This window comes from Pituophis catenifer, unplaced genomic scaffold (assembly GCF_029215685.1).
Source record: "Pituophis catenifer annectens isolate HBS135680 unplaced genomic scaffold, rPitCat1.0.hap2 SCAF_6, whole genome shotgun sequence".
In the NCBI taxonomy this organism is placed as follows: Eukaryota; Metazoa; Chordata; class Lepidosauria; order Squamata; family Colubridae; genus Pituophis; species Pituophis catenifer.
This window is the reverse complement of record NW_027256886.1, coordinates 4,622,621-4,635,586: the sequence shown is the minus strand read 5'-3', so window position 1 is coordinate 4,635,586 and position 12,966 is coordinate 4,622,621. Positions and strand designations below refer to the sequence as shown.

General features: G+C 49.3%; 1 protein-coding gene across 1 annotated transcript; it reads right to left on the bottom strand.

Annotated features, from left to right (window-relative positions):
• Window positions 1-874: 874 nt before the first annotated feature.
• On the bottom strand, window positions 875-11,222 carry LOC139318108 (PHD finger protein 13-like). The gene is made up of 6 exons (XM_070945379.1): window positions 10,946-11,222; window positions 10,770-10,813; window positions 5,610-5,702; window positions 4,749-5,274; window positions 3,685-3,729; window positions 875-2,581 (listed from the first exon to the last, which is right to left on the bottom strand). The coding sequence occupies exons 1-6, from the start codon at window positions 10,968-10,970 to the stop codon at window positions 2,355-2,357; spliced, it is 960 nt and encodes a 319-aa protein (XP_070801480.1). The 5' UTR covers window positions 10,971-11,222; the 3' UTR covers window positions 875-2,354.
• Between the last annotated feature and the right edge of the window lie 1,744 nt (window positions 11,223-12,966).

Here is a 12,966-nt window from a genome sequence, read left to right as displayed (position 1 = left end):
GATTACACGAGAGATAGACCTTATGACCATCAAGCCCAGCAGTTAACAATCCTGAAGGTTGTAAAGCATTGCTGCTCAAGGGACTGACCTGATTTTATGGGCTTTTCCCTTGCAGCAGTCATTAAGCAAAGCCCATTTTGCTTAATGCTGGTTTTTCTGGCAAAAAAAAAAAAAAAAAAATTGTGCACGCATCTGGCCATGGGACAGTGCTAATGCACACAAATGCAGGGCAGTTGCCCAGTGCCCAAAATATGTTCATGTGACTGCATGGGGTGGGGATGGGGCATCAGTGCCAGGTCATAGTAGTTTTGGGGCAGGTGGCTATTGTAACTGAATGGTCGCTAACTGAACAAGCATAAATTGAGGACTACTTGTGGGGCAGCAAGCAAGAGGAAACAATTGTGAAACGAGTGGATTTAAACTAAACTAGGAGAGTGGCTCGGTGGCTAAGATGCTGAGCTTGTTGATCGAAAGGTCAGCAGTTCGAATCCCTAGTGCCGTGTAATGGGGTGAGCTCCCGTGACTTGTCCCAGCTTCTGCCAACCTGGCAGTTCGAAAGCAGGTAAAAAATGCAAGTAGAAAATAGGGACCACCTTTGGTGGGAAGGTAACAGCATTCCATGCGCCTTTGGCATTTAGTCATGCCGGCCACATGACCACGGAGACGTCTTCGGACAGCGCTGGCTCTTCGGCTTTGAAACGGAGATGAGCACCACCCCCTAGAGTCGGGAACGACTAGCACATATGTACGAGGGGAACCTTTTACCTTTAGGAGAGTATTGGGCAAACTGAAAAATTAGGACAAGGGCCTTGTGCGCAAATGTGGCGATAAAAAAGCAGTGGTTTGATCTGCATTGAAATGAAGCACGGAGAGCTGCTTTAAAAGTATTTTAATCTATACGTATCACTCAGTATATACCCAGTATACAGCATTGTTACTGTGCTACCTTACATTTTTATAGAGGCTAACCGTAAAAATGTAAACACTCAAGGGGAGCAGAGGTACTGATGGGATCATAAGTTAGGGCTGGATTTTTGCTTTTTTAAGCAGTGACCAGGTGTAGCCTGTTTCAAACCGGAAAAAAAAAAACCCCAAATGAAAACAACTGCAATATTATTCCGTGTGCCATCAGGGCAGAACTTTCAGCGTGGCTGAAGGATGAGATGAAAGAAAAAGGCACATGGGAGCAGGGGAAGAGTGACAAATCATCTCCAAACAAGCAAAATTTGCTTGCTGGTGCAATTTCCCCAGGAACCACCAGTAGTTTGCATAGTACACAGATCTTCACTCTTTTTTTTCTTCTTTAAAGAAATCCCCAGATTGCTCTCCCAAGAGCAGCCTGGAGACAAGCAGGACCCAATCTGCTTCTACCAGGTGCCTCACCATCCATCTACTTTGGAGGGGGGGAAGAGGTCTCCCCTTTTTAGCTCCTAAAAAGGTTCTACAGCTATTCGTGTTCTCGGTTCCCTCTCCTCCTCCCCCCCCCCCCCCAAGTCCCACGTTCCCTTCAAATAAGACAGTAGTGCAACCGGAAGTCTAGGCTAGGCCAGTGAGTCGAGTAGATAGAGCTAAATATTTTCTAAGCCTCTGCATACCAAGTATGTACAGTTGGAGAATATTATCACCCCTTTCCTGATCTAACGGTGACTAGCCTGGCTTATAAAGCATGGCGTCTCACTCGAATGCTGAAAGGATGGGGAAGCTCCGAAGCGGGGTGCCAGTTGTCCTGGGGGCAGAGAACGGATCTCTCTAAATGGGCTGCAAAATAGCCCTCTCTAAGCTCTCTCTCTCTGTGTATGTGTGTGCACAAGGGGGAAGGGGACTGGACCCCTTTGAAGTGTGCTTTTGGGAAAGAGGTCGAGGAGCTTCCCGACCCACCGTTCTAAGGGGCAAAGAACAAACCACAAAACGGGGTGCATGATCCGACACATTTAAAGTCCGAGCAGCTAGCGTACCACAGAAAAATCTTGCTTGGGCCCAACTCCCTTTAGGCTGCTGAGAAAAGGCACCTCTGCGCAAGGGCAGAGAGGCTACTGGCTGACTTAGTGCATTGCCTGCAGGTAAATTCCCATTCCCTCCCCAACAGTCTCTCATGTGTCTGCCAGGCATTTGTGCATTTGCTGCTCTAGCATAACCCTGAGATCTCAACAGCACCTCAAGTGTCTTCCTCTTCCCCAATTTTCAACATTTGGAATAAGACACGCGTGTCAAAAAGTCTTGGAAATTTCCAGGGCTGCCTCCGGTCTCTTCCCTAGGGCAGTTCCTGCATTTTGATTGTCTTGGCAGCAAAAATAATAATATCCAACTGAAGCTTTGGAGGGAAGGGCGGCCCTTCCTCCATCTCCCGGCTATAGTCAGTCACAGAAGCGTTTGCGGGGGACGGTCCGGGCTCTGTTGGACCGGCGGATTTCTTGCTTGGCATCGCGGCAGCGTTGGCAGATGAAGACGTCGGGCACGTTGGACTTGCGGATCTTGGCGCAGGAGAGGTGTATCCAAGTCGTGCACTCATTGCATTCGATCATGGGTCGCCCGGCAAAGGGCTTTAAGCAGAAGCAAGTGATGAGGTCCCAAGCGTCGTCTTCTGTGTAAAAAGAGGAAAGAAGAGGATTTATGAATGGCACAATTGCTTGTTTTTCTCAGCTAGCCATACCCCAATCTAACACTGTGATTAATGAAGTGTTTTTTCTTAGACTGTTTAGAACAGCGGTCCTCAACCGTCTGGCTTTGCAGACCGAGTGGTGGGGGGAGGAGAGGGGATGGTTCCACGTGAACAGTGGGCAATCATGTGCACGCTCCATTGGTGCACGCTGCTCGTGCAAGTGGAGCTTCACATGCACACATACTACTTCCGCAGCTCGGTATTGGGCTGCAGCTTGGGGGGGTTGGGGACCCCTGCCTTAGAGAGGGCTGTAAAATTAGCTGTTTTAACTTCCTTTCATTTTCAACCCACTTCCTTCATGCAAAACGCTTTAAATGCCGTGCCTGTAGTGATTGAATAGAATTTAGAATAACTTTGTCACTTTAAACGTACACTAATTGGCATACATTCAAATGAAATTACGTCGCATACACCTCTCAATGGGTCACCACTTTCGTTGCATACACTACATGAGCATGAATAAATAAATACCGTATTTTTCAGACTGAAGAGGTAAGCAAGAAAACTTTTTGCCCTCCCCAGCCCCCAGGAGCACTCTGCAGGCCTCCCAAACCCTCTGCGCGCCCTGTTTTTGCAAAAAACGGGCCCGTGTTTCGCAAAAATGGGATGCACGGGGCAGGGCTTCGAGAGGCCAAAAATGGCTGTATTCGGTGTATAAGACGCACCAACATTTTCACCCTCTTTTTTTTGGGGGGGGGGGAAGTGCGTCTTATACTCTGAAAAGTACAGTAATACAAAAGTATGCATATACCTACATATATGACAGGGACAAACAAAACAGCCTTTTTTCGGATGCATGCATGTAAATGAGCCTCTTTGGCAGCATTTCTCAACCCTGGCAATTATAAAGACGTGTGTGCCTCAATTCCTAGAATTCCCCAGCAGCACAGCATTCTGGGAATTGAACCCCACAGGTCATAAAAATTGCCAGGTTGAGAATTGTGGCTCTGTGGTTTATTAAAGAATCAAACTAAAATGCATTTGCTCCCCCTACTGGCAGCTGGCAATACTGCCCCTTAACTTACCATCTGTTTTGGTGTCTGAGGCTGCAGTAAACTCTTCAGGCAGATCTGGGAGAGGGGAGGGAGAGAAAAATATCAGGTAAAGAAGAGTGCCCACTTTATGCTGCTCATTGCCACAGTTTGCACAGCATCCTTCGACCTAAAAAGAGCAGGCCATGTAAAATTGATAAAGCAGCTACTAGGCCTTTAATTGGTTAAGGAGCCAACCATTCTAAATCAAACTTCTTGCAGCTTATTGGCTCCTGATGTTACACCGTAAAATGTTGCCTAATCTCTCCATGCACAAACTCCACTAACTTTGGGGAAAATAGTGTCATTTGGCCCTCCTCAAAAGTAATAGGATCGCTCCCAGGGAGGACACAAGCCAGGTCACTTCCACCAGTTCTCTAAGACAGTGATTCCCAATACACCAACTTTCGAATGGGTGGACTTCAACTCCCAGAATTCTCCAGCCATTTGCATACTATCATGCAAACGGGGCATCGCGAGTTCAGAGCAAACTCGAACCGTTGGAGGAGCTGAGTATCCAAAAGGAAAATGAACATCTGGATGGGTTGCCTAGGTCTATTTAAGGGTTGATCACAGCAGATCTACAGGAGGAGCTGATCCCTTTAAAGCAGGGCTCTCCAACCTTGGCAACTTTTAAGACTTGTGGACTTCCAGAATTCCTCCGCCAGCCATGCTGGTTGGGGAATTCTGGGAGTTGAAGTCCGTAAGTCTTAAAAACGGCTGGGGGAAACTCTGCTTGATGCTGGCTGGGGAACTCTGGGAGTTGGAAGTCCACGTCTCTAAAAGTTGCTGAGGTTGGAAAACACCGCTCTGTGTTAAAGGCCCGTGGGTTAGGTGGATCAAGATTAGCTGCTGTGTCTGGTTAAGGGGTGGATTGGGTGTCAACCTTCTTCTTCTAAAGACAGGGGTGTCAAACTCGCCTCGTCACAGCTTTGTCATGTGACGTATCTTGACTTTCCCTTTCACTAAACCATGCGTGGGCGTGACCAGCGCGTGACGCATCTGGACCGCGAGTATGACAGCCCTTGTTCTAAGAGCACCAGTACTTGCAGACTTACTGCTAAGTTGAGGGGCGTCTTCTGCAGGTTTTTCTGTGCTTTGCTCCAACGTGTCCCAAGAGGCAGAGGCGTCTCTCTCCTCTTTGCATGACCCTTGTTCCTCAGTCTTCTCTTCGGCGTAAAGTCCAGGGATAGAGTCTTTCTCCGTTTGCTCCAGCAGAGGTCTGGATGGGAGCTCTGGGAGACAGGATTTCAGCTCCTTCACTTCCGTGCAAGTCTCGGGCGTTCTCTGTGAATGGTCCATCAGGGGCATCAAGCCCTTGTCCGCCGCCTGGTTCATGTTGAGTTTTTTGGACGACGGCTTTCTCTTCTTGGTTTGCGGGTGCTGACCAGTGCAAAAGCTACCGGTTATGTTGGGGCAGGTCAGCAGCTCTCCTGCCCCCTTGTAGGCAGGGTTCCTGCTCCCTCCGTCGTCTGAAAGCACTTGGGAGTCGCAGGACTGGGACGATCCCCAACTGTCGCTGTCTTGGGTGCTTCCGGTGCTGTTCTGGGGGCTCCTGTTGCCTCGGTATGTCCATGGCTCATTCTGGGGATGGAAAAAAAAGAGGAAGAAAAAGCTGTGTGATTTGCCTTATTGCAGATGGGAGAGAAAGGGGATTCCTGTAGAACAGGGGTCTCCAATCTTGGCAACTTTAAGACTTGTGGACTTCAATTCCCAGAGTTCCTCAGCCAGCAAAGCAAAGCTGGCTGAGGAACTCTGAGAATTGAAGTCCACAAGTCTTAAAAGTTGCCAAGGTTGGAGACCCCTACTGTAGAATAATATAGGGTCTCTCCCACATACAGATACTGGTATTTCAGCACCCAGGCTAGGGAGGAAGGAAGGCAGAGAAAGGGCCAAGGGCTCGATTCCACATTTCTTACCTCCTTTGGGTAGGGAATGTAGCCTGCGTAGGCTAGCACAAAAGTGCAGAATTGATTGAAGTCTTCTACAGTTCTCTGTCTTTTCTGGGGTGGCTGCAAAGATACATGGGTTTTACATGTCTGGATCTCAATATCCTCTTACAATAGTTTTAACTTCAAACCAAAACAATCAAGTAAACAGGACCCCAATCAGGAAACCGCTGAAGAGCCATCAGTAAACAGCCCAACCAAGAATCTCAAAGACACACACACACACACACACATATATACACTCCACCTACACGGACAGGCAAGACAGCAGAATATAAACTTGACAGCAAACAGCACTCCTTACTAGCACTGATGATGTTACCTGATTAGGGTAATAAAACGTCTGCAAGAACACAAGCAAGCTCAGAGAGCACCAAGGATCCCTCATTTCAACCCTGAGCTATAAATATTCTCCTTTATTGGATCCTTTTACAATGTTAACAAACTAGCTGAGCATAAATATGTCATGAAAACACAAGTTGATTGACAAAACTTAGGCTACCCTATTCAGTTCCATAGATCATTGCCCATCGTACCCTTCCAAAAAAACCTACCATCTTGCCAATATATCCTTGGTCAGCACTATGAGCAAAATACCCTTTAAGGAGGATTGCTTGCTGTCTAAATGTAAGCACCTCTCACTCAGAAGCAGGCCATTGCATTGTCCTGCTCAATGTTTCTGACAATCAACGCCAGGTCAGGAAAAAAAAACGTGAATGCATCTCAAGCAGCAGCTAAGCTTGGTTTGTGTGGTGCATTCTGGTGTGGCACCAACACAAGAAGAGCTCCGATCTGGCCCAAAGGATGTGGGCTGGCCTTCTGGATCATCCAGTGGATATCTGAATGCTTTTAGAAAGCTCACCAGCTCCCTCCACTGTGGCTTCCCAGCTGCAAATATTTGAAGTCTTCAAATATTCTCTCTCTCTCTCTCTCTCCAATATTTAATTACACACCAGATGGAAAATGCTTCCTTCTCAGTCCTGAATCTCAGTCAATGACCTTGAGTTCCAACCATACGAACTCAATTTGCCCAATGGTTAACCTTTGTGTGATTTTATACACTTCCACACCTGTATCATGTCTTCCTTTATTATCTTTCACTCCAAGCTACAGTGCCCCAGAAAGCTGGCTGGGGAAATCTTGGGAGATGGGAGTCTACCCATCTTTAGTTTGAAGTTGCCAAAGTTGAGAAAGTTTTACAAACAGGGAAAATCAGCTATTCTAAAGACCAAGTTAAGGGATGATATGGGGGATACAGCCACAAGGCATTTTTATAGCCAAAACATGCTTTCTGCCTCAATGAGTATTGTCACTTCCCTGAGGATCCCAGCTTCTGTTACGTAACACAAGGACAAAAATTTTGTTTTTTAACTGTTGGGACATTTAGCTTTCCCAAGATATTCTAAACAAGGGGGAAATACATAGGCCACCCAATATCTTATCACAACCGAAAGGACAGCTTGGCCCTGTGGTTTTTTCTCGTTTCCAAAACCAAAGAGAAAGGGAGTGAATTCCAGCAGTAAATCTCAGAGCCTGATCTCCAGGGAAAGGAACTCTCCTGCTATTTAGTGGGGAAGATGATAATAACAATGATAATGGTGTGGAAGTGTGGAGACATTTCCCTGCAGGCACCGCAGTCAAAGCAAACAAGTTGGTTTGCCTGCAGACAAAGGAAAGCTGGAGATCAGATTCCAGCCAAAACAAGCGAGATTGCTGAATTCTTAACATCCTACCTCCCCAATTTGAAGCATGCCACAACAATCTCTCTCTCTCTCTCTCTTTTGGCAAAAGCCTGGCCTCAAATTGACCCAATATGTGATAGTGAGATGGGCTGGGTAGCCTATAAATTTAATAAATAATACTGATGAAATGCCCTGTCAAGCTGGCCCATGGGTCCAGCCCCCAAAGTTGAGAAGGAGGCAGGACAGGTACCCTCTAAAGTAAAGGGGGTCCTTCGTTCCTTGCCCCATGTCCTAAGGTAAAGGTTTCTCTGTCAGTCATGGTGGTCACTGCCCATGTTGTCCAAAGATATTTTCTGGGGTCATGTGGCCAGCATGGCTATGCACCAAAGGCACATTCTGTTATCTTTCCAGTAAAGTGGTTGGTAGGTACCTATCTATCTACTTGCATTTGCCTGCTTTTGAACTGATAGGTGGGCAGGGGCTGTATATATATCCCCTTTTTTGTGAGTTTGCCACAAAGAAGAGGGGAATAACCTATTCTTCAAAGCAGCTGAAGCCAGGATAAGAAGCAATGGATGGAAACTAAGCAAGGAGAGAAGCAACCTCCTTGAGGAGAAATTGAGGAGAAATTTCCTGACAATTAGAACAATTAACCAGTGGAACAACTTGCCTCCAGAAGCTGTGAATTCTCCAACACTGGAAGTTTTTAAGAAGATTGGACAACCATTTGTCTGAAATGTTATAGGTTTTCCTGCCTGAGCAGAGGGTTGGACTAGAAGACCTCCAAGGTCCCTTCTAACTCTGTTATCCGTACTAAGAAATGCTGTTCCTCACGGAGGTTTCTTCCATCTATTAAATTTCAATTTATGGGCCACCCATCTGGTTACCCAGAGTGCCTCCAGTTACATTTAGAGAAGAGAAAGTCGTCTGAATGGCTCCAAGGCCAGGACCGGGGGAATTCCCTAAAAAAAAAACACTAGGCTTTCCTGCCAAATCTCAAAACAGGAAGGGGGGGCAGATATGAAAGGAGAAAAAAGATCGTCACAACAAAACAGACACTGCCCCTAACTGCAACCCATCTTTTCAGGGATGGAGGGAAGGAGATAAAAGCCACAAGAAGGATGACCCTGAGACTAAAAAAGGGGCAGATCCACCAAGAGCTTTCCCTTTTTTTGGGGGGAATCTTGACGCTATAGGGCACTGCACACCAAAATAACAAAACACAAGTTCCCCCCCCCCCAAAGCCATCACTCTTGCTTAATAACTAATTCTCACAAGAGTCAAAATAATTTACTAAGGCTGTATTACTATTCTTCTTCTCTTCCTTCCTAGTATCTATCTCTTCCCACTTATTACTATGACCATGTTGCTTGTATCTTTCAATTTACATTGTTTTTACTTGTTTCCTAGTACGATTTGCTAGCTTATTAGTAACCTTAATTATCACAAAGTGTTGTATCTTTTTATTCTCGACAAATGTTATTTTATTCTCCTTATGCACACTGGAGAGCATATACACCAAAGACAGATTCCTTGTGTGTCCAATCCCACTTGGCCAATCAAGAATTTTCTATTTTATTCTATTATCCACACTAAGACCTGAGCAGAGGCAGGTTGGGGGTGGGTGGTGGGGGGGGAGGAAAACCTTATCCCATTCCCCCCTCAAAAAAGAAAGGGGGGGGGAATTGGGAGAAGGTTTTCCTTACCCCCCCACCCGCAAAAAAAAGAGGGAGGGAGGAATCCTCTAAGCCAGTATCTTTCAATTTACATTGTTTTTACTTGTTTCCTAGTACGATTTGAGAGCTTATTAGTAAACTTGACTATCACTAAGCATTGTATCTTTTTATTCTGGACGAATGTTATTTTATTCTCCTTATGCACACTGGAGAGCATATACACCAAAGACAGATTCCTTGTGTGTCCAATCACACTTGACCAATAAAGAAATCTATATTTACTATTAAATTTTCTGAAATATGCTAATTCCCACACTATCGAATAATTTACTATGACTGTATTACTATTCTTCTTCTCTTCCTTCCTAGTATCTATCTCTTCCCTCTTATTACTATGACTATGTTGCTTGTATCTTTCAATTCACATTGTTTTTACTTGTTTCCTAGTACGATCTGAGAGCTTATTAGTAAACTTGACTATCACTAAGTGTAGTATCTTTTTATTCTTGATGAATATATTTTATTCTCCTTATGAGAGCATATACACCAAAGACAAATTCCTTGTGTGTCCAATCCCACTTGGCCAATCAAGAATTTTCTATTTTATTCTATTATCCACACTAAGACCTGAGCAGAGGCAGGTGGGGGGTGTAAGGAAAACCTTGTTCCATTCCCCTCAAAAAAAAAAAAAAAAAAAAAAAAAAAAAAAGGGGGGGGGGGGCGGAGAGAAATTGGGACAAGGTTTTCCTTACACCCCTCCCCCCCAAAAAAGAGGGAGGGGGGAATCCTCCTTAGAGCAGTGTTTCTCAACCTCGGTAGCTTGAAGATGGGTGGACTTCAACTCCCAGAATCCCCCAGCCAGCGCAGCTGCCTGGGGGATTCTGGGAGTTGAAGTCCACCCATCTTCAAGCTACCGAGGTTGAGAAACACTGCTCTAAGGAGGAGAGGGCAAAAACACCACCACCCCCAAAGGCCATCCAGTCGTGCCGCCTATAAAACACGAAGAAACTGAGGAGCGCGTGGAGAGCCGGCGGCAAAAAACAAACCCTCGCCGTCCCGTTTACCATCCCCTCCCCTCAAAAAAAAAAAGGGGGGGCAAAAGCGAACTTTCTCTCACACACCCACCCACCCTCCCCCACAAAAAAAAAAATCCCCTCAGGACGCCGGTCAGGCTCGAGCCAAGGACACCTCTGAGGGTCGTCCCCTCCCCTCACCCTCCCCACGCTCCCACCCGCTTAAGATGGCGCCGGGGAAGCCGCCGCCACCGCCGTCCTGGCCCAAAAAAAAAAAAAAGAGCCGGGAGGTTTAACTTCGCCGGCGGACTCCCCCCGGGAGAAGAAGAAGAAGAAGAAGAAGCCGTTCAGCCTCGTTCAGTTTCCCACATTAAAAAAAAAAAGCTGCCGGGGTCGGGAAAACGCGGGACGGCCAATGCCAAAACTCCGAAGCCGGGGCGGAGCCGCCGTCGCGCCAAAGACACCCGGGAGCGCCGCCCCCGCCGGGAGAAAGCAGCCGCTCCGCCCGCCCCGCTCTCAAGGCAGCGGTTCTTTCCATGGGGGGGCCCCCGGCCACACACACACCCACATCCACACGACTCGGAGACCGGCCGGTTCGGGAAAGCGGGGCGCAAAGGGAACGGATGGATCCCCTCTTCTCTCTCTCTCTTTCTCGCCCGCCCGCCCGGTTTCTTTCCTCCGCCCGGCCGCTGCCTTTTTTTTCCCCTCCCCTCCGTCCGTCGCCCGCCCTTCCCCTCCCGACCGCGTTGGGGGACTCACCTCGTCGAAGGTGGGGAAGCCCGGACTGGGCACTGGGCTGGCAGCTGAAAAGAGGAGGAAGGAAGGAAGGAAGGGGAGGTTAGATCGGGCCGGGAAAGCAACCCCGGACACCCGGCGCTTTCTACCCGGCAGGCCGAGTGTGGCCCTCCGTCCCTGCCCTCGCCGCCCCTGCCCACCTGCGTCCTCCTCGGAGCTGTTCATCCCCGCCGCCACTCGGCTCGGCTGCCCGTCTGGCTGCTGCTCCTCCTCGTTCGGCCGCTGCTCCCGCAAAAGGCGGGCGGGGAAGGTGGGAGGAAGGAAGGAAGGATCGGGGGGATCGGCAGCGTCTTTCCTTCTTTCCTTTCCTCGCTTCTTCCTTTCTTTCGTTCCTTCTCTCCTCCTTTCGTTCCTTCTCTCCTTTCTTTCGTTTCCTTCTCCCGCGACGAAGGTTGGCGGGACCGGCCGCTCGCTTTCCCAGCCCCCTTCGCTTGTAACCGGCGCCGGGTGTTGAGCGCCAACTCCGCCTCTTTTCCTCCGCCCCCCTCCTTCCCCCACGGGAAGGCTCCGCCCAGCAAGGACTCTGGCGCGGGAGGCAGTACCACCTGGGGAGGAAGGGGAAGGGGCGGCGGAAGCCGGCGCGCGGGGGGCGGGGGAGTTGCAGCGATGATCTCCTACCGCTTCCTCTCCCCCCCCCCGCTTTGGATTCGCCCACCAGCTAAAGCGCTGCTGGCGGGGTGGGGGGGTGTGCGGAGGGGGAGGTGGGGGGGGAGGGGGAGTTGGTTTGGCCGCCCTCCCCGCCGGGATATCGCGACCATCGGCAGGCGGGGTGACGGTGCCGCTTTAGGAGGGGAAGGTGGGCGGCTTTGGGCCAGGATCTCCCGGCAAAGATCTTCCTTTCGTTTCCTCTCCTTCTTTCCAGCCTCTCTCGCTTCTTTCTTTTTCGGTCTTTCGCTCCTTTTTGCCTTTTCTGTTTTTTTTTTCCTTTCCTTCTTTCAGACCCTCCCTCTTTTTCTGTCTTTCTTGCTCTTTTTTCTTTCCTTCATTCCCCCTCCTCTCCTTCTTTCAGTCTCTCTCGCTCTTTCTTTCCTTCTTTCTTTCTTTCTTTCTTTTTCTTTCCTCCCTTCTTTCCTTCCCTCCCTCCCCTCTCCTTTCGTTCGTTCGTTCCTTTCCTCCCTCTCCTCCTTTAGTGTCTCGCTCTTTCCTTCCTTCCTTCCTTCCTTTTTCTTTCCTTTCCTCCCCCCCTTCCCTCTCCTTTCCCCTTCCTTTCTTCGTTCGTTCGTTCCTCCCTCCCTCTCCTCCTCTCCTTTCAGTCTCCCTCACTCCTTCCTTCCTCCCTTCTTTCCTTCCCTCCCTCCCCTCTCCTTTCCCCTTCCTTCGTTCGTTCGTTCCTTTCCTCCCTCTCCTCTCCTTCTTTCAGTGTCTCGCTCTTTCCTTCCTTCCTTCTTTCTTTCCTCCCCTCCCTCCTCTTCCCTCTCCTTTCCCCTTCCTTTCTTAGTTCCTTCGTTCCTTCCTTCCTCCCTCCCCTTCTTTCAGTCTCTCTCGCTCCTTCCTTCCTTCCTCCCTCCTTTCTTTCCTTCCCTCCCTCCCCTCTCCTTTCCCCTTCCTTTCTTCGTTTGTTCGTTCCTTCCATCCTTCCTTCCCCCCTCTTCTCTCCTCTCCTCTCCCTCTCCTTTCAGTCTCTCTCGCTCCTTCCTTCCTTCCTTCTTTTTCTTTCCTCCCCTCCCTCCCCTCTCCTTTCCCCTTCCTTTCTTCGTTTGTTCGTTCCTTCCATCCTTCCTTCCCTCCCTCTTCTCTCCTCTCCTCCCCCTCTCCTTTCAGTCTCTCTCGCTCCTTCCTTCCTTCTTTTTCTTTCCTCCTCCCTTCTTTCCTCCCCTCCCTCCCTCCCTTTGGGATAGTCCAGCTGGGAAGCCAGAGGCTTGGGGTAATGGCTCTTCCCCCCCCTTTCCTTCGGCCAAGGGGGCGGGCAGGGGGGGGGCTGAGGCTCATCTGAAACGGCTCGCCCCCCCCCCCCCCCGCGTCATCCCTGGGGCCTTCCGCAGATGTTGTCCGACCGACTCCAGGGCCCATCCTTCCCAGCCTGAGCTGGCGAAGCGGTGAAGGAAGGGAAAAGGGAGCCAGAGCCATTGGCGGGGCTGCGGGGCACGGGAAGCCTGCCGGTTCTTGCTCCGTCCGGATGGCCCGTGTGGGGCGCGTGGGGGTCGGTCGGGGAAGGGAACTG

Excerpts from the sequence above, each read along its gene's own strand:
- LOC139318108 (XM_070945379.1), bottom strand. The coding sequence starts at position 10,970 with ATGAACAGCTCCGAGGAGGACGCAG. Across the intron at positions 5,703-10,769 it reads GCTTCCCCACCTTCGACGAG|CCACCCCAGAAAAGACAGAG; the intron begins GTGAGTCCCCCA and ends GTATCTTTGCAG. Across the intron at positions 5,275-5,609 it reads ACATTCCCTACCCAAAGGAG|AATGAGCCATGGACATACCG; the intron begins GTAAGAAATGTG and ends TTCCATCCCCAG.